The 20,875-nt window shown below is 44.3% G+C and overlaps 1 protein-coding gene across 3 annotated transcripts in view; it reads right to left on the bottom strand.

Moving 5' to 3' along the window:
* LOC126997517 (proteoglycan 4-like) overlaps positions 1 to 20,875 on the bottom strand; it is a 291,843-nt gene that overhangs the window by 93,908 nt on the left and 177,060 nt on the right. For all 3 annotated transcript variants that reach the window (XM_050858650.1, XM_050858651.1, XM_050858652.1), the window contains 3 exons: positions 16,794 to 16,937; positions 11,485 to 11,581; positions 9,213 to 9,377 (listed from right to left, as the gene is read on the bottom strand). In XM_050858650.1, the coding sequence (XP_050714607.1) occupies positions 9,213 to 9,377; positions 11,485 to 11,581; positions 16,794 to 16,937 (406 nt within the window). The remainder of the gene's footprint in view (positions 1 to 9,212; positions 9,378 to 11,484; positions 11,582 to 16,793; positions 16,938 to 20,875) is intronic.

The following is a 20,875-nucleotide window of genomic DNA, read 5'->3' as shown; positions in this document are numbered from 1 at the left end:
ACACACACACACACACACACACACACACACACACACACACACACACACACACACACACACATCGGGTCCGGCACTCACCTCTTCCGTCACCTCCTCCCCCGTCGCAAAGAGGAAAAAAAAATACTTCGTTCAATTTTGTGTACAAAGAAAAATGGTGGGGCAATTTACGAGTCCACGTGCCACTCTCTCTCTCTCTCTCTCTCTCTCTCTCTCTCTCTCTCTCTCTCTCTCTCTCTCGCCGCCGGTCCTACGGAATTGCACATCACTTTGTCCTTTATTTATTTTTATTTACTTTACTTAATTTTACTTGCCTTGGCGTGCTGTTAGTACTGATTAAAGTTAAGCAGCCCTAATGGATGCTAACGGCTAGACTCTACTATTATTTTTTATTATATACTTTGTGACTGGGACTTTCGGAGGCTGTAATGGTACGTGTTAATATCATAGGAAGAAAAAATATATACGGTAACTTATAGGATAGGAAAAAGGTAGCGAGGTAAGTGATCTGGTAGACGTTCGTATACCTGAGGAGAGGAAGGAAGAGAGAGGAGAGGAGAGAGGATGGGAAAAGAAGGGAGAGGAAAGGAGAGGATGGGATAAGAAGGAAGGGAGAGGAGAGGAGAGGAGAGGAGAGGAGAGAAGAGGAGAGGAAAGAGGATGGGATAAGAAGGGAGAGGAGAGGAGAAGAGAGGAGAGGATGGGATAAGAAGGGAGGGAGAGGAGAAGAGAGGAAAAAGGATGGGATAAGAAGGAAGGGAGAGGAGAGGAGAGGAAAGAGGATGGGATAAGAAGGGAGAGGAGAGGAGAAGAGAGGAGAGGATGGGATAAGAAGGAAGGGAGAGGAGAAGAGAGGAAAAAGGATGGGAAAAGAAGGATGTGAGAGGAGGGGAGAGGAGAGGAGAGGAGGGCTGAACCTTCCATCAAGTAAGAAGTAACGGATAACATGAAAGGAAAGGGAAAGGAAAACCACGACGAAAAAGACAAGAAAAAAACTGGTCCTCGTAAATATAAACAGTTAAGTGGAGAGACACACTGAGGGCGGCGGCAGGCTGGCGGTCGACGTCCCTTTCCCACAAGCTTCCTGCACGATTTCCCCTTCCACGACGTAAGGGGAAATCGGATATCAGATGAAAGAGACGGGAAGGGGAAACTATTATGGGAAAAAGCCGCCGTAAATATAAACTGTAAGTGGAGCTGCATTGAGGAAGGCGAGAGGAGAACGGCCGGCCCACTTTCCAACCACTTCCCACTTCTCTGCAGCTTCCCCCGGGCATGTTGTAGCCAGCCGACCCGCTCCGTCTCTGCAGCGTTGCCTCCTCTATAACCTGAACGCTCCGTGACGCAACACAACCCCGCGGCCAGACCTCCCTAACGCTCCTCCTCGTGTCCAAGCACATCCCTGTCTGCCAACGTCTGTGCGAGTCTAGATGTGGAAGGCCGAGGCAGAATCAACACCATGCATGACGGGCCGCAGACACAGCAGCATCACGGCGCCAGATAATCACTCTGCATCAGGAGCCCAGCATCAGCGGGTCTCTGGGTCCGCCGCGGGGGGAGAGAGGGGGCGGGTGAGCGTGTAGGTCGATATGTCTGGGCGGCGGCGGAGCACCCAGCGGCGAGGACAGACCGATCTATCGCCACGCCCTGAGCCCCTTGTGCGCCCCTCGCCCCGCTCCCCGCCCCCTCGCCGCCACATTGCTCTCCGGGGACCGATGTGAAATGTTTCCGCATCCGTGCAACAAGGCGTGAACTAAGCAGGGCTGCCAGGGGGTGGAGGGGGCTTGGGTTTCCTTCGCCGGAGTATATTCGTGATGGTTGTCGCTGGTGTATAATTTCGACCAAAAACGGATGGCTATGTTTTGATACTGGTGTTACAAGGCCACACACACACACACACACACACACACTGACGGACGGTAATCTACTAATGGTTTTGTTGAAATACAAACATGCAATACGAAAAAAAATAAAGAAATGAACTCTCGGGATATATGTATCGCGAGGATCGCATGAAGCCCGGCCCGGCAAAGTGATCACCTCCGTAAACATTTGCCCACCCGGGCCCGCCCATATTATAGCCTGGCTCGGCTCAAGGTTACCTGCCCGCCCTCGGGTGCCGTATGGCAAGGCGCGGGTAAACATTACTCACACATGTTTGAAGTTCATAGCATTGGGATTTTGTGGCTGTGCGAGTTTTTACTGGTGTCTTGCCAAATAAATATGAAGCCTCAGGGTGATGTGGTGCGTTATATATACATTTAAGTGAGAGTGGGAGAGTGTGTGTGTGTGTGTATATATATATATATATATATATATATATATATATATATATATATATATATATATATATATATATATATGTATATATATATATATATATATATATATATATATATATATATATATATATGGATAGATACAGATAGATAAAGTATAGATAGATACATCAACATGAATACAACCTTTCGTGGACACTGTGCATATTCAGCTTATTCAAGATGCAACTATGATCTGACAGGTGGATTAATAGCCGTTCAATGTCAACCTCACAAGTACCGTAGGATGAACTGCTGTCTAAGTACACAGGATTCATTTCACTCCCTGGAGCATTTAACATTATTAAAGTCAGCAACTATTGGCTGTACTATTTTGAAAAGCTCTTCAGCATCACTTATGATCCACAACCTTGTTACGTGCACAAGATGTGCATGTGTTGGAAAACGGGGTAATTGGGCTTCATCCCACTCACTGCTCCATCAACAATGTTATGAGCCCTTGCAGGAACCCCAGGCATCAACCTTTGATGAGAAAACAGTCTCTGTGCAGCAATGAACAGTTCAGCATCTTCATCAGTGCCGCATCAATATTAGACTAGTCATGTAGGCCTAAAAAAAATAAGCCTTTTTTCTATTTCATATTAGGAGGCATGTATGGCACGAGAAGTAAATGATCTGCTGGCATGGAGAGGAGTGGAAGGAAGGAAACCTTCTGAAGTTACAAAAGCTCCGGTTAATCAAAGGAAAATGGGAGGATGGATGTAGTTTAGGGTGTTGACAATGAAGTCTTAGGACCAACCTTGCTGGTATAGGTAAAAATAAGGTTGGGGGCATACGCTATAGCTGAGCATGGTGGTAATTTGACATAATAAAAAAAATCATGGCAGACAGCAAAGAAAACATACATGCCATGATGGACTGAAAGCCATCATGTAGTGTCTGTCGTATTCATAACAGTGATGGGGAACTGGAAAGCTGTGAAGCCCATTTTACATGAGAATCTTTTCTTCCCTGATTGGAGATGGTCCAGATACATGACGAGTATTCAAAATGCCACGTTCATGAAAAAAAGTATAATTCAGATACACAGCTGTGGGGCAGTTTTTATGTGACGGAACAGGAAGACTTTTTGGTAGTACTCTGTCGTGTGTGTATAACTCCCTCAGCTGGAATTTATTCATCAAAGCGTTGGAGACAGCAACAGAGTGCCGCACAGAGATTACAATGGAGCAGCTGGGACACAAGCAGGCGGATGGGTTGATAAAGGATAGGCATACATAAAAGAGTAATGTGTGAGGAGGGTGTAGGAAGTTCAACTGAGTTCTTGAATTAGGTCTTAAGATCTTTTTCATTTTCCTATCTTAGGCCAGGTTTCTTGCATATGCCACTTACATTTCATACACTTTCATTTATGTCCAATGACACTCTTTTTGGTCTTTCCTGGCTGCTTTATTACAAAACTTCAGTGCCAAGTCTTTTTCACTAAATGTGTCCACTCAATCCTGCCATTGTGGTAATATACTTCATCTAAATTTTCTCTCTTTATTGACACAGTCAATAATCCAACAACCCTTGCAAGAATCCTTTGGAATGACAGGAGATCCCAGAGTGATTCACAATGCACTGAATCAAGCACCTTTTTCAGATTAAAATAGTCTTCATGCATTCATGATAAAACATGTTGAAACTCAACCAGTATGAGAAACATGAAAACACTGTCAGTTGCTGGCTTACCAGGCTTTGTATTTATTTTTTTATTTTTTTATTTGCTGCCCATAGCATTAGTAGAATTTCTGAGGGATGGCCGCAGCTTGTTAGTGGCGCGGGTGAATTTTATTTGCTTGGCCCATGCCATCCCCTCGATGCTCCTTTCAATGTAAGTCCCAAAAGTTTATGGTTTAATGATAATCTTGACAACAGGTGAGTATAATCTTATGCCACTCAGCAATGGTTGAAAATTGTCAGTATCTTGTAGTAGTACTAGAATCTGTGTCTATGGGATCACCACCTCCACACACTGACCACTCAGCCAGCGCCTCCCCCAGACTACTCAACTTCCACAATTGGCTGCAAATCTGCATGAGGAATAAATGGCAATCACCTTGGCCAGCACACTGAACAGTGAATACTGTGGTAGTTAATACAGTCCTGACAGTGCCCTTTCCTTTTCCTCTTGCCTCTCAGGAGGGATGGTACCAGACTGACATACAGTTTTCAAAAGAAGCAAACAACTCACAGATCATGGCTGCACTTCTGACTTTGAGCAGCTCTGCACTGATGTTTCAGACACCAGCTGCCTTTCCACCTCTCAACTTCACTACAGCCTTTCCAACATCATTAGGAGAGGCTGGGGTTTCATCAGTGGGTGAATAAACATCCACCATTTGTAAGCCAGTAGTTGGGAGCTGGCCACTCAGAGGGTCTGTCATGTACAGCTGCTCAAGTACTCAGCCCAATGAGACTTCTGCTCATCCATGTCTGACATGAAGCACCATCGGCTCTTTTAATAGTGCTCACCTGAGAGGGAGGCTCAGAGCAGAACTTCTTCAAAGCTCAGTAGGCAGGCAGAAGGTGATCTGTACTGAAATGGCTCTCGACCTGCTCAGCAAGACTCCAGACCTACCTTCCCTTGTCTCTCCTCAAGAGAGTTCTAGTCCTACATGTCACATGACAAAGCCCAATATTGTGCCTGATTCCCAGTAAGCCTGACAGAGTGACTCCTTGATATTCTCAAACGTTGCCTCTGAGGCAAAACTACACCTTGAACTGGGACACTCTCCAAATGCAGCTCAATGACTTTCATGTTTGAAAGTATTCCAAAGTTCTACAAGGTCTTCAAGGGTGCTGAGCACATAGAACTGATGAAAGACTCTCACTGCATACTCAATGGCACAGGCAAAGTTTTTAGTCTCTCAAGATGAAACAGTATGATTACATTTTGAGATTTTTCTTGGCCTGATGTGAACCTTGAGTGTTGCTACAACAAGCCCACAACCAGTTGCAAAGATCATTAGAAAACTCTGCTACTGAAGGATTCTCCAAGTGCTCACGAGTAAGTTTTCAATTTCCTTAAGCGCCCCTCCAGCATTGCTATACTAATTTCAGCAGTGCAGCTCTGGTCTCTGGTACCAAGAACCTACAACTCTCAACCTCCTGGATCTTGCAAAATTCAAAAAGAAAGTAGTTGGTGTAATTGTTGTTGGTGGGGACCAACACATAACTTATAGCCAACTTTGTCAATGTCAGATGCTCCACACTGACTTTTGTGCACAGTTCTGCCTAACAGCCAGTCCATATAATCACTGAAACATGAGAAAGAAGCTGGATGTGCACCCCAAACAAACACACATGCACTTCACAGCACTTGCAGTCCCAGAGTGCAGGGCAATCAAATGACTTTATTGAACATCATCTTCCTTTCTCATACTCTTCTTCAAACCTACTTTCAGTCTCTCTAGGAAGTGGCTTGATCATTCATTGTATTTCTTCCTCTGAATCATTTAATAAGACTATTGCAAATGCAAGGTTGTTAAAGACATTTACCATCCACCCTGATTCCTTTGTTATCCCATTTTTTATTTCTTATAAATACTTCTAAGCAGGCATTGAGAAATTTGTGGCAGGGGCAGGCCCATCCGGATGAGTAATGCAGTGCACTCAGCCACCCTGAGCTGTATCCTTCTTTCCATCTTCATGAATAGTCTTTCTCTCCATTGGATATGCTAAACCTTGAGGATGGGTTGGCATGCCCTTAACTTTAATCCTCCCACATGACTGCCAAGTGCGGCATTCCTGTAAGGCTGGGAGACAGGAGTCCTCTCTTTAATCCCTAATTATGGCTAAGATGGGCAGCCTCTCCTGGCTTGGAGAGGTCAGCCAGCTAGTCTGCATAACCATGAGCCAAGTGGCCACCACTGTCAGGTGGTGGCTGCATATGTTCTCCTATTATCTCTGTGGCTGTGGGGCTTACAGGCCCAATGATCAGCCTCCTGAGATCCGTGGTGGGTGGGGGCATGGGAAAGTGACTTTTCAGTCATGTATATGACACCCAGTACTCTGAGAGGTCTGGGGGGATAGGAGAGCACTAATTCCCCGCCAATCACACCCACCCCTTTTTCTTGGGGACTGCATGATGGTACAGATGAGACACAAGCTTGTCGAGCCAGGCCTGGGGTTAACCTTTGGCAGGGTCCCCATGTGGGTGCCTGGACCATCCTGAGCCTCTCGGAGGATTACCGACTGCCCCATCTGTCAGGTGACGCTTCTCAGATGTCGATCCTGCTGACAGGGTTGTTTCTGTATGCGGCAAACCTGAATGGAAAAGAGCAAGGGGACACCCACATAACTCATAGCTGGGGGAAGTTGATTGATCCTTGGAGGGGTGTGGGATGGATAGGGTGGCTGTGTGGAGGCTTGCTCAATGGAACTGTCTTCGGGTGGTGTGGAGAGTGTGTGAAGTGACGCGCACCCTGGCATGTGCTCTCGTTATTGAAAAATTTGGGAGACATTGTGTCATGCTATCTAACTTATCATCATCATTTCATCGACGTACCCCTGCGTACTGGCTGTAGACAGCTGTATATCTCTTCCCGGTATGGCGTACCCCTGTGCACGCGACACTGGCCGACACTCCTCTCGTCCAGAACCCGTGAGAAACTGAGAACACGAGTCACTCAGGCAGTGCTGTCAACTCTAATGAACGAAAATGTGCGAGATTGGGTATCTAAATCCGCTAGAAATCCACCAAATATAATGAGCTACTTTGCAATATGAGCATTTCGTATTTACAAACAAATCCTATCGCCTGGTAGGTAGCTAGGGGTGAAAGTTGTGTCTTCAAAAGTTTACCCCTGCATACTGGCTGTAGACGGCTGTATATCTCTTACCGGTACGGCGTACCACTGCGTACCAGCTTACTTTCACCCCTGCCCCTCTCCCTAACATACTCCTGCACCTTATCTCTCCATTTCACTGGAGGTCGCTTGTGGAGTTTAATGGTTGTCGTGTTGTCTCTAAACATATCCTCCATCATCTTATGTACAGCTCATCTACTCTGGTTTCTGAGTGCCTGCATGACTTTTTAAGGTTTCTGAGTGCCTGCATGACTTTTTAAGGTTTCTGAGTGCCTGCATGACCTTTTAAGGTTTCTGAGTGCCTGCATGACTTTTTAAGGTTTCTGAGTGCCTGCATGACCTTTTAAGGTTTCTGAGTGCCTGCATGACTTTTTAAGGTTTCTGAGTGCCTGCATGACTTTTTAAGGTTTCTGAGTGCCTGCATGACCTCTTAAGGTTTGAAGTGAATCAAATACTTTCCCAAAACCAATGAAAGCCATGCATACCTAGTTGTTTATTATACTCAGCCTATTTTCCAACAACTTGGTTGATGACGTAGGTGTGATCAGTTGTTGAGCACCCACTATGAAATCCCACTTAATTTTTTGGCTGCTTGTGCCTTTATTCTGCTGTGATCTTAGTAAAGAATATGTAAGTTACTATATGTTAAGCTTTCATATAAACCACACCTGCTATGCATATTTTTATTGCTCAAATCATCCCATATCATCAACCCACACACTATAAATTAAAGTATTCATAAGAATGTGCTTCTATAAGAATTCTAGACTCTCCCAACAGGTTCTTCAGTAGACTCAACTAAGGGACAACTAGAGTCTCCTGACCAGCATCCTCGCACATGGCCAGAGGCTTGCTGCACGGGGCTGCCATGTGCAGCTCAGCAGGGTACCTGGCCGTGTGGGCCTGTGAGGGAACGCGGCTGCCAACTGGGTGGCCTGAGCAGTGGCAAGGATGCCTGCTGTGGCAAACAGTGTGCTGCCAAATCTGCAGCACACCAAGATGATGACCAGACATGACTCTGTCCAGAAGACAAAAAGCCACCACCAGGAGATGGAGATCTCATGCCTTGCTACCTGGTGCGTCAGGGTTTGCATCTAACAGCCCCAAAATGCCTTCTACCAAACCATTGTCAGCTCCCCAGGGCTAACCATGTCCTGCTGCACTGTCCAAGGCTGGGCTAAAGGATACTGGATGAGCTGCAGCAGGCATTATAAGCACTGGGACTCCTGTGGCTGTCACCCATTTGTCCACTACCTGCTGTCATGCCCCGACATGGAGAGTCTGAGGCAGGATGCAGCCAACAACAGCAGGAGGAGGAGGAGGAAGGAAGAGCTGCCAATGTTGCACGACAGGCACAGAGCAACTCTCAGCAACTGTTGAAGATCATGCAATCTACTCCACCACCATGATGAACATGACTGCTGCATGCCAATGATGGGCTGGACATAATGACACCCCCTGCCAGTCACACACATTGTACAGCTTATATAAGGATTGCTCCAGCTACAGGATTGAGGCCTACTCATTTTTATTTGCTATGTACAAAATGAGAAGTAATTATTTAATTACTATATTGTGCTGATCATACTGTTAACACTCTTTTATTAGCAGAATGTTACGATGAAAGCACCAAACTGGTGACTCATTACTTCACTAAGGCCATCTTTCCAGCTATGATTAAAAATCTACATTACAAACTATATTCACATTCAATAATCTATTTCAGCACCAAAGAGATCAACCTGAAGATGAACAGGCTTGGTAGAATGCATATGTTTGAGTGAACAATGAGTTGAAAAAAAGGTCTATAACATTGACTGATGACAATGCAAGTATGAAGGAGCAAGAGAGAAAAAGCTATGAAATAATAAATAAAAAAAACATGGTGTTGAAACATTTCATGAAAAATGAGTGAGGTAACCTTCCATAGTAAGAATGTATTTACCAGCACCTCAAGTGCGAACAAGGTGGGTTGAAACGCTGACTAAACTGTAGTACCGTAAGTCCATAACATCAAACAGGAAGGAGTGAGAAATGAGGGAGACAATATGAAGCTTTGTTTGGGCACACGAAGAGGACTTACCATCATTGCGGGTGAGGTAGGCGTACACCACGTTGACGGCGGCCTCGGCGGAGAGGGTGTCCCACAAGCCGTCACACGCCAGGATCAGGAAGTCCTCGTCTCCCTCGATCTCCAGGGACTTGATGTCACACTCGGAGGACACGAAAGGTTTGTATTCTCGGTCACCTGCAAAACAAACCTTCATAAATGATACGGCATTCACTTTACAAGCTGGAACATCAATAATTGCTATTTACTCAGAACTTTATCTGAAGACAAGGCTGATGTTAAATAGATATGACCCCAATGCCAGGCAGCTTTATAAATATTAAAGTCTGGGGATGTATTTGCAGTCCCTAAGGTGGTGATTACTGTATGGTATGTTATTACACACAACCAACACCACTTCCTGCTGGTTTACTAGTGATATGACAGTGATGAGACATGAAAGTACATAATTTAAGTTTGCCATGAATTTCTGTATTCCTAAAAAAAGGTTGTCCATGTTCAAATTAAAATGCAGTGGCAGAGAAAAATCTAGTAAACTAACTAACGGGAGGCATATGCCCAAGGGCGCATCTCTTCACTTACTCGCTGCCTCCGACCCCAATGGTCTCCCTGAGCAAGCCTACACACACCTACAGAGAAATCTACATTCATAAACTGTTCCATTTTCCGCTTCATTCTCAATTACAGACCATGAAAATATATAACGTAACCAGCATTCTATTAAATCCTAGCATGTGAGGTTGCAATTATTCTTTTTAATGGCCACCAACTACCTGTACAGCTGAGGTGAATCCAGATCTTCCGCGCCACTTAAGCATAACTCTTTATTTCACGGGTGACTGAAGCCGAGGAAAGATTAGTATGGAATTGTGCCATGAGGGTGTGGCTCAGAGCATGCCATTACTTCTCTTGCCTCCACGCCTTGTCAATGTATGTGTGTGCTCTCTCTCTACTCCTTGCCATAATAGTATCTAGAGTCTGAACATGAGCTTATAGAGATGTGGGTCAACAACAATAAAAATCAACAATAAACAGGATGAGGTGGGGATAGTTTTAGGAGGATTATTATTGTTATTATTTTGGGGATGGAAGGAAGAGGACACAATGGAAAGACTAAAGAAGAAGAGAAAAAGCCCACACATCTTTGCCCCTAGATTGGAAACATGAAAAGTTGCCCCGAAAAGAATTAACAGAAAAGAGGAAAAAAAAGCATAAGTCTAGGAGGAAGAAAAGAAGATGGATTGGTGAAAGACATGGATTAGAAGAACAAAAACAAGAACAAGAAAAGGAAGAAGAAGAAGAACAAGAACAAGAACAGGAAGAAGAACAAGAACAAGAAGAACAAGAACAGGAAGATGAAGAAGAAGAAGAAGAAGAAGAAGAAGAAGAAGAAAAGGAAAAAGAAAACAACAAGAACAAAAACAAGAAGAACAGGAACGAGAACAAGAAGAAAAAAAGGGGAAAAAAGGAAAAAAAGGAAAAGAAAAAAGAAGAAAAAGAAGAAGAGCAGGTGTGAGGAGGACCTGTTAGGGCGTAAAGGATGAGAAGGGCAGGTGTGGGAGAGAGAGAGAAATCAGAACCAGGGCAGAGTAGGGCAGGGCATGAGATGGGGGAGGGAGAGAGGGGGTGAGAGTAGAGGGGAGGGGAGGGGAGAGAGGAACTGAGGCGTGGGAGGATGAATGGGGAAGGAAAAGGAGGTGAAGCGAATCTAATCTTGGGGAGAGACTGATAAAGAGAAAGGGAGGAAGAGGGCCTGATAAGATTGATAAACAGAGGGAGAACAAATAACGAGAAAATAAGGGTGAAAGGTGTTCGATAGGACGAGAGATAAGTTACAGAGATGAATGGAAAAATGAAAGATAAAAACTAATATGAGGATTGATATAAAGAACGAGAGGCGCCAGATAAGATAAGATAACTAGGGGAAGAACAAAGGAAGGGAAAGTGTACTGGATAAGTGTTTGGAAGAACGAGAGAAGATACAAAGAGCAGATGAGTGGGAGAATGAATGAGAGAATGTGAGGAGTGGCTTAAAAAAAAAAAAAAAGAAGAGTAGGTTATAACTCTATGAGGCGTGAGGGGGAAGATGACAGGTGTGTGTGTAATGGGGGAGGAGGAGGAGGAAGAGGAGGAGGAGAAGGAGAAAGAGGAGGAAGAGAAGAAGGAGGATGAGGAGGGGGAGAAGGAGGATGAGGAGGGGGAGAAGGAGGAGGAGGAGGGGGAGAAGGAGGATGAGGAGGAGGAGGAGAGGAGTGAGGGGGAGCAAGGAAAAAAAAGTACTAACCAATGGCTCGAGATACTGCCAGCTGGCCCAGGACTCGCCAAGTGCCCTGGATATTGAGGACACACCCGCCCATCTCCTCCACCCGCTCACGCTCAATCTGAAACAAAGGACTGGTTACTAAGGGCCACAGGCGAAGGTTCCTATAAATAGCAAGCGGTTATGGTTCTCCGGAAGGCCCGAGGGTCAATATGACGTAGATTTGTTTCCGTTCGAGTCAGATTTTGTCATATGTGAGTTTGCAAGGAGATAAAAGCGTGATCTGCCTAACCTAACCTAACCTGACATAACCTAACCTAACCTGATCTAGCCTGACCTAACCTAGCCTAATCTCACCTAACCTAAGCTAACCGGACCGGACCTAGCCTAACCTAACCTGACATAACCTAACCTAATCTATCCTAACTTAACCTAACCTAACATAACCTAATCTAGCCTGACTTAACCTAACCTAACCTGATCTAGCCTGACCTAACCTAGCCTAATCTGACCTAACCTAAGCTAACCGGACCGGACCTAACCTAACCTAACCTGCGCTATTCTACCCTACCCTACCCTGAGTCTTTGTTTCAATTTGTCTCTGTTAGTCTGGCTTCGTCACAAGTGAGTTTATTAGGAAAGAAACGCGTGTATTTGTCCTCAAGTGTACGTATAGCCTTGATCTGTCCACATAACGATCTGTCTGAGTACTTGAGCCTTCTTGTCTGTAGGCGTAACTTTGGCTCCGTCCCAAGTGTGTCTGTAAGGCGAGAAGCATGTGTGGTTTTGCCGGCGTAAGTCCGTCCATGTGCGTTGGAGAAATGTCATATGAGGCGGCCGGAGGAAAAGGGACGTAAGGGACAAAGACTTTTTTTTCTAGTTTGTACCCGGATAGGCAGTAAAACAAGGAAAAGAGGCCCTCGAGACATCAAATATACAAGATCGCTATTCCCTCCATCTTGTTTCTTGTTCTTGGGATGCTTAACTTGTCTTTCTTAGTGCAAACAAACAAACACACACACAAAAAATGGCTTTGTCCTTTACGCTCCTTCTCCGGACGCCTCAAATGTACGGGACGATTAATTAACGGTCAGTGGGATGCGGGGTGGTCACACAACACGGCCGCCCCAGGAACACAATTACCGGAGGAGCCGAATATGGTGAGGGCCGTGGTATTACTCTCTCGCTTCATCTCTCTCTTAAAGGCTCGGGCACGCCATCCACCCACCCACCCGCCCACCCATCCCTTGTGTGTGTGTATGTGTGTGTATTTCCCCATCCCTTGTGTGTATGTATGTGTGTGTATTGCCCCATCCACTCACATAACCACCCATCCCGTGTGTGTGTGTGTGTGTGTGTATGTGTGTTTACTGCTAATCATTTCTTGTGCTCAATATACGTCTACATAACAAAACTGAAGTAGTGGCAAGTGGTTAGTGATGCAGAAACAGAAAGCAAACTACTTTTTCATCCCATTACATATAAAAACAAAAGGGAGTGGCAGGATTCGGAAACACACATTAATCAACTTTTTTTTTTAAGGCGTAACACAAAAAAACATAGAACAATAACTTTTTTTCATCAATCACATGTAAAAACAAACAAACAAAAAACAATCGGTAGTGGCATGATTAAAAAAACAAAAACAAATCAAACACCTTTTTCATCAATTACACAAAACAAGTCCCACAAACAAAAACAATCGGAAGTGATATGATTCAGAAACACAAATCAAACACCTTTTTCCATCGCACCACAACACAACTCAGCCTTTTTTTTTTTTAGTCCCACCACGTAAAAACAAAAAGGAAGTGATATGATTCAGAAACACAAATCAAACACCTTTTCTTTCCATCGTACCACAACACAACTCAGCCTTTTTTTTTTTTAGCCCCACCACGTAAAAACAAAATGCAAGTGATATGATTCAGAAACACACAAATCAAACACCTTTTCTTTCCATCGTACCACAACACAACTCAACCTTTTTTTTTTCTTTTTTTTTTGAGCCCCACCACGTAAAAACAAAAAGGAAGTCATATGATTCGGAAACACAAATCAAACACCTTTTCTTTCCATCGTACCACAACACAACTCAGCCTTTTTTTTCTTCTTTTTTTTTTGAGCCCCACCACGTAAAAACAAAAAGGAAGTGGTATGATTCAGAAACACACAAATCAAACACCTTTCTTTCATCGTACCACAACACACACACACAAAAAAACCGAGGAAAATATGACACACGCGTCCTTGATCCCCAGACATTTGTGACGCAGCGCCCCAAGAACTATAATTACGCCGAACATACATGAACCGAAGGCACACCTCTGGGAACCCTTGAAATAGTAATGACAGCTTCTCGGAACGGCGGAAGCAACCAGTCAGCCGCGCTTCCCGGATAGAAACGATACAAAAAAGCTCCATTCAGTCCGTATTTCTTTTTCAAGGAGAGGAAGAGGAAGAGAGACTGCAGTTTGAGTTCCTTTGCGTTTCCAATCCATATCCTGGTTGTGATATGTTAGAATGTCGAGGATATGGCTTTTTTCTAATCTTTTTTGGTGCTGTTTATATTACGCTGGTAGGTTCTCTTGAGGGACCTATTGGATGACACCAGCCCGTTACTGTTGCAGGCGAATTGGATTTATAGTGACTGCCGTGATGTATGACTCTTGCTATCTGGCTATCTATTTTATCTATCTACTTATTCATCTACCTACTTTCCTACCTCAGTTCATTTATTTCTTTCGGTGCGAGATTAGTCAAGTATGCGCCAATATGTCAAGCTCGTTTTAGAATGTCGAGAATATACCATCAACTATCTGTCTATCTACCTATTCGCCTACTATTTGCCTATCAGTTCATTTCTTACAGTATGATATTAGTCAAGTATACATCTATGTGTCATGCTCGTTAGGCAGACAGTGACACCAAGAAAAAAAAAGTGAAAGTATTATTTTCCTCTACGAAAAAGAAGAGTGAATGTGAATTAAGTAAAAAGAGGAAGTCGATACAAGGGGAGACAGACAAACAGAGAGACAGACCAGCACAGGAAAATAAAAAAAAAGATAATTAGTGAAGGTAAATGTGAATTTCAAACTAAACAAAAAGGGGAGTATGGAAATCAACATGTCTTAACACCTTCGTCTGTCTTTTGTTTTGTTCTTTTTCAATTTTATTCATATTCCTTTAGTTTATGCTTACTTGTTTATGCCTGTATCTCAGTCTTTTGGTTTATCTTTGAATGTTCTTTATTTTATGTATTTCCTCATCTTTTAATTTCTATTGACGCCAAGTAGGGGAAAACATAGTAAACAGCCGAGAGGAAAAGTAGTACAAAGATCAATGAAAAAGTGTTGCCAGAGCAGAGCCATCCAGGTGAGCCGGATGTAAGGGCGGTTGAGCACACCTGCCGTAGTACTCCCTGCCCCTCCCCTTCCTCCTCCTCCTCCTCCCTACCCCTCTATACCCCCGCCCCGCCCCAGTCCTCTCCTCTTCCCCCGCCCTCACACACACACACCACCTCTCTCCCCTACCCTCCTCCTCCTCACGCCCTTACTCACGCACACGCCCACGCCCATTCCACAGTACTATAAGCCTGCCCCACCCCTCTTATCTACCCTCGCCTCCCTCCTCACCCCCTCTCCCCTTCACACCCCCACATATACACACGTCACCTCCACCCATCGCTACCCAACCACAGTCTCGTCAACCCTCACATTGGATCTCAAACCCACGAAACAGCTGCCACGTAACGATATTTAAGTCCCAACAAGATTTATACGTGTGGATTTATAGTCAAATGAAGAGCGTTGGTTTTCCTCCTCTTATTGTTTCTCTTAACGATTACTGTCTCTTTCTTCCAGTCAGGCTTTTTGTCTCTTTTTTCCTTCCTATTTCAGTATCGCTATCTCTGTCTTTCTCTCTTTCCTTCCTATTGTACTTAAGGGTGGTTATCTATCTGTCTCTTTCTCTTTTTCCTCTCTATGTTAGTCTGGTTATCTCTGTCCCTTTCTCTCTTTCCTTCCTACTTCAGTTTGATTATATGTCTCCTTCTCTCTTTCCTTCCTATGTCAGTCTACTTAACTCTTTCTTTCTCTTTTGTTTCTGTATACTTGTTTCTCTCTGTTTCTGCCTGTTTCTGTGTCTGTTCATATCCCTTTCTGTCTCCTTCTGTCTCAATTCCTGTTTCTCTCAGGTACTGACTCTGTTTCTGTACCTGCCTCACTGTTTCTGTCCCTGTCTGTCTCTGTTATCCTTTGAGCCCTGCAAGTGTCTAGGGGGCGACTCTCCTACACACGAGTCGCCAGAGCGGAGTGTGTGCATCAGCCTGGCGTCCACAAGACACTCTGGGCTCCCGGGTGGCGGCCAGCGGCGAGGTTAGAGAAATCTGTTACGAGTTATTACCTCATTCAGGATCGGCTTAGCTACTTTCTCCGCCTAAACAGTTACTGGGAGCCTTCAAAAAGATGTAAAGAAGTTGTGTTTTTATTATTATGGTTACTCTCATTGTTCTTTTTCTAATTATTGTTGCAGATGGTGTTACTATTACTATTATCTTAACTACAATTATTACTATTACTATTTGTTTCGGGAATGATCGTTATAATGTCAAGCCTCTATTGACGAAGGTCGTCTGGCTGCTGAAAAGAAAATATGACTCCGACGATCTCTTTTTTTATCTCTCTCTGGAAGTAATAAATCTCAAATAACAGGGATTCGAGACCTTGGGGGACCCCAATGATTCACGCCCTGAATACGCATAAGAAAACCGCCATTAACGTCTCACAATACGACGTAACTTGTGCAGCCAGACTTAGGTATTAACTCTGCATAATTTACCGCGTGTCGAGGTGAACGAAATCTAGTAAATAAACACGAGTAGAGATAAAAGGCTTTTTGATATATTCTTAAATGTTAAAAAGAAGAAAGATAATAAATAAACCCCATAAAAAGTTGCCACGTGTACGTCCACTAACCTCTTACTCCATTCCCTTAAAAATCATAAAGCTACAGGTGAAAATAACACATAATACAATAATAATATGGGCCTACGAGTCTTGAAGGTAGATATCTAAAACGTCGTGTTAGTCTTTATTGATAGTTATGTGGCTAGTTTGTTCGTTTTTTAATCACATTTTCGAGACAAAGTTATTTAGAAGTATTGGGCTTTTACAGAGGTATGTTGACATATTAAAAACATAGTCATGAAAAAAAAGTTATATAAAAAAATAACCACGTCTTGAAAAACGGGTCAAAAAGGACAAATCAGCCACTGTATTGTTAATGAAGACTAAGCACGATGTTTAATAAGTCAAGTATCGCCGAGCACTCACCGGCAGCTCGGGCTTGTGGGGCTCCACCATCCTGACGGGGGTGCGGCGGCGGACGAGCAGGGCCTGGGAGTCGCCGAGCCACGCCACCACCAGCCGCTTCTCCCGAACCAGTGCCACCACCGCCGTCGTGCCGCCCTTGAGTTTCTGTAACGAAGGAGCGACATGTTAGATAATAGAGGTAGCAAGGAAGGAACAAAAGGGGTTATGAGGGTTGTGACTTGTTATGATGTGCATGTGTTAGGAAAAAAAATATAACGAAAGAATATAACGTGGTAGAAAAGGTAGCAAGGAATAAAACGGGAGAAGGTTAAAGCCTAAAACTCTGAGATGTGACTTGTTATGAAATGAGGCTGTTAATAAAATGGTGCTGCCCTTGAGTTTCTCCCAAAAAAGGAATGAAAATGACATGTTATAAAATACAGGTAAGAAAAAAAGGGTTATGACTTAAAACTTTAAAATGTGACTTGTTAGGAAATGCAAGAGTTAGGTACATGTGAATTATTATGCGTGTTAAGGAACTGAGGGAGATAATAACCAATAATAAATAAGAAGGGAAATGCCGAGGAAGCAGTACATTATCAGTATTGCACCAGTCTACGATTCCAGGAAAAAAGGTGAATCAGGGATCTTGGGCAACCAGCGTCTTTTTACAATGGTTGAGACACACACACACACACACACACACACACACACACACACACACACACACACACACACACACACACAGACTGTCCTTCAGAAGTCGCTGCCTCGGGAAACTACCACACCATTTCCTTCACATGTACAAAAACCCACCATGCACACACTCTACGCTTCAAAGGGCTACATGGTGCTGCTATAAGACTCCACCCACATGCGTTTCCTCCTCTTTCAACACACACTAATGGTCCATGGTGGGGTTATGGTCCTTCAGTGCTCTAATATACGTGGCAGCATTTCCTGAGCGTTTACTTTGTCAGCATGCATTTGGGGAAAGTTGTGAACGTGTACCTGCTTCCGTTCCTTCACGTGAATCCATTACGCGTCGACTGCTTGAAGTGAATGGCAGTCGATTTTATCATTATTTTTTTTTTCCGGTGAGCATAGCAGTTAGAAAAAGCGTATGTTTTTTTTTTTTTTTTAAAGCAAAGGAGACTGCACAAGGGGACAAAAAAAGGAAACAACAATAAAAAAAAAGGCCGCTACTCGCTGCTCCTGTAAAGAATCCGAAGAGGTGGCCGAAGGAGCAGTCAATTACATGAGGAATAGACGTAATTCCAAACGTCTATATTTACAGTGCTTTGAAAATGTTTTTGAGCATGTAAAGTAGACTCAGGTGCGTATGGGTAATGTTGCTTTTAATCTCATTGTTCTGCTTTTTCTTGGAGTACAGGAAAACACGGGAATGTACCAAGTCTTCGAATGGTTAATAGGTTGGGTAAAATAACGCAACAGCAACAACAACTACGGTGTGTGTGTGTGTGTGTGGGGGGGTGGGGGTGGGGGTGGTGGGGGGGGTTAATGTATTCTGCATGTATCGGTGCAGTGGACACATATACATAAGAATTTGTCCTCCGCATGTAAGTATGAAAGGATGATCAATGTTAGGATTCAAGCAGGAAGTTAGAAGATGCAGCACACACACACACACACACACACACACACACACACACACACACACACACACACACACAAACACACACACACACACACACAACAGCTAGACAGGTAGAGATAGACAGGTGAAAGTGTAAAGACAAGTATATAGTAAGATGGACAGGAAGGCAGGTAAGAAGGTAGATTGACAGGTAGGAAGATTCATGTAGACAGACAGACAGACGGACAGGTGCGTAGAGGCAAAGTGACTCATCGTTTAAATCCTTCCTGCTTTCCTTTCTTTTCACTGTGACCTCTTCTCTCTCTCTCTCTCTCTCTCTCTCTCTCTCTCTCTCTCTCTCTCTCTCTCTCTCTCTCTCTCTCTCTCTCTCTCTCTCTCTCTCTCTCTCTCTCTCTCTTCAACGGTGACCTACCTTCTTCCTCACACGCATTCCTCAGTACAGTCTTCAATCGTGTACAATACCTTCCCGATACACGATTTTCCGTTTGCTATTTTTTTCCTTCCTTTCTTTTCTTCTCACGGTGACCCGGCGCTAACACACACACACACGCACACGCACACACACAGAAAAAGTAAGCAAGTAAGAAGCTGGACTAGAATGCAAGATAAACCGTACTATAAAAAAAATACCACCGCTCCATTATCAGTCGTGCTCCGTGTCATCCCTAAGTACATTTATCTGCAAACGACAAAAACCGAGCGGGGAAAAGCGGCGGCGTCTATAATCGTGACCAAACATTAGGGAAGGGAAGAGGAGGAAAGGGAAAACCTGAGCTATGTAAATGATCGCTGCCTGGTCCATGCAAGCGCTCATTACGTGCCTTCCCCTCTTTCTTGTGGCTGCGTGACGAACGTGGCTGAAATTAGACTTTCCCTTCGTAGATCTGTGTGTTTGGTTGTGTTTGTTTATTCGTTTGCTTCTTTGTTTGTGTGCGTGTGCGGGGCAGGGAAAGGGGGAAAGTGTATCTGTCTGTGTCTGTCTGTCTGTCTGATTGGCTGTTACCTCCTTTTATCAACATTACCAGAGTTGGTTGTCAAACTTTGTGGTGTGTTGATGAAAGGAGAGAGGAAATGGGGGGGGGGAGGGTGAGAAGAGAAGGGTCTTAGCACACGATGGAACACACCTACGACAAGTCTAAATGGGAGTTTAATATATGTTTGGACTTACAATTAAATCGACTGAGTTATGAGCAACATCCGTAGATTTAATGTTAGCATGACCAATGGTGTATGAATACGTCATACAACTAGTACCCGTAAGTGTATCTATTTTTCTGTATAGCAGTCCTTTCATTTATCATTCTATCTGAATAATCGCTCACTGATTCAGAAGTAGTTCACGTATTTTGGGAAATGCTGTCCCACAGCCACGTCTTTCCCCATTTTACATGCCCTTCTGCAAGGGGATTTAATGGTTCCTTCTGGTGAGGAAAAGGAGATGCTTTCATAAAGCAAAGGGGTGATTGATCGGAAATTTTGAACCAAATTAACCACTTCACCTCCGTAGTAATGCATTATTCATCAAGAAGACGGATAATAGGCGGCGGCTCATGGGAAGGTCCCCCAATACGGTTGCCGGGCAAGACAGCGTCAGGAGGGAGATAACAACATAAGTAACGGTCCTACCACAACACTCCGAGTTGGAAAACAATACCAGACTTGTCGGGGACGTTACTGGATGTTTTAAATATCTCTGTCAATTCCAGAAATCATGAGTCTCCTCAAGGTTCTGATGCTGTGCTCGTGTCTCGTGGCGGCGAGGGTCGCTGCCTCCGAGGATGCCCTGGAGGTGGCCGAAGCCCCCCTGAACGAGGGGTCCCAAGGCGGAGGGGCCCCCGAGACGGCCAATCAGCAGACGATGGAGCTTGGCGGAGATCCGGAATCAACATCGGATGACGCCGAAATGTCTTACTACGATGCCATGGCCAGTGACACGGATACGGACTCTGAGGCCATTACTGACATGTCCGACGATGCTGCCTGGCTGTACGACGACTACAAGGATGGCGACGCAGTGTTCGATGACGCCACTTCGTCTTCGGACAATTCTGATTCCGACAATGACAAGGGGCTACAACCGCCCTCTCTACAGTAACGTTTCAGTGTATTAGTGCCATTGCTGAGCCTGAAACCTACCGCAGTCACCGATATAGGCGTTGAAATAAGAGAAAATTCCGTCATCAGTATAAGGGTCTCGTCTATCGGTCAGGTCAGCAGAACAAGGCACTAAAAGGTTTATCTTTAGACGCTAATTATCTCTAACATGACAAAGATCTTCACTACAGCAGATGAAAATTATTGTATCAATCAATATATCAATCCCTCTCTATTTATCATTATCATTGTTTATCTCGGTTTCAGCTTTACGCATAGTCATACCGTAGTGCTAAAAGGAAGGCGAATTTAGTGTAATGCTTAATTAAGAATGTATGAAGCACAGGGTGAAAATCTTATGGCTTCCCGCGGCAGTGAAGAAAGCGAAGAA

The sequence above is a fragment of the Eriocheir sinensis genome, chromosome 12, assembly GCF_024679095.1.
Source record: "Eriocheir sinensis breed Jianghai 21 chromosome 12, ASM2467909v1, whole genome shotgun sequence".
Classification (NCBI taxonomy): Eukaryota; Metazoa; Arthropoda; class Malacostraca; order Decapoda; family Varunidae; genus Eriocheir; species Eriocheir sinensis.
Note: the sequence above shows the minus strand (reverse complement) of the source record. Positions and strands in the feature narration are given on the sequence as shown.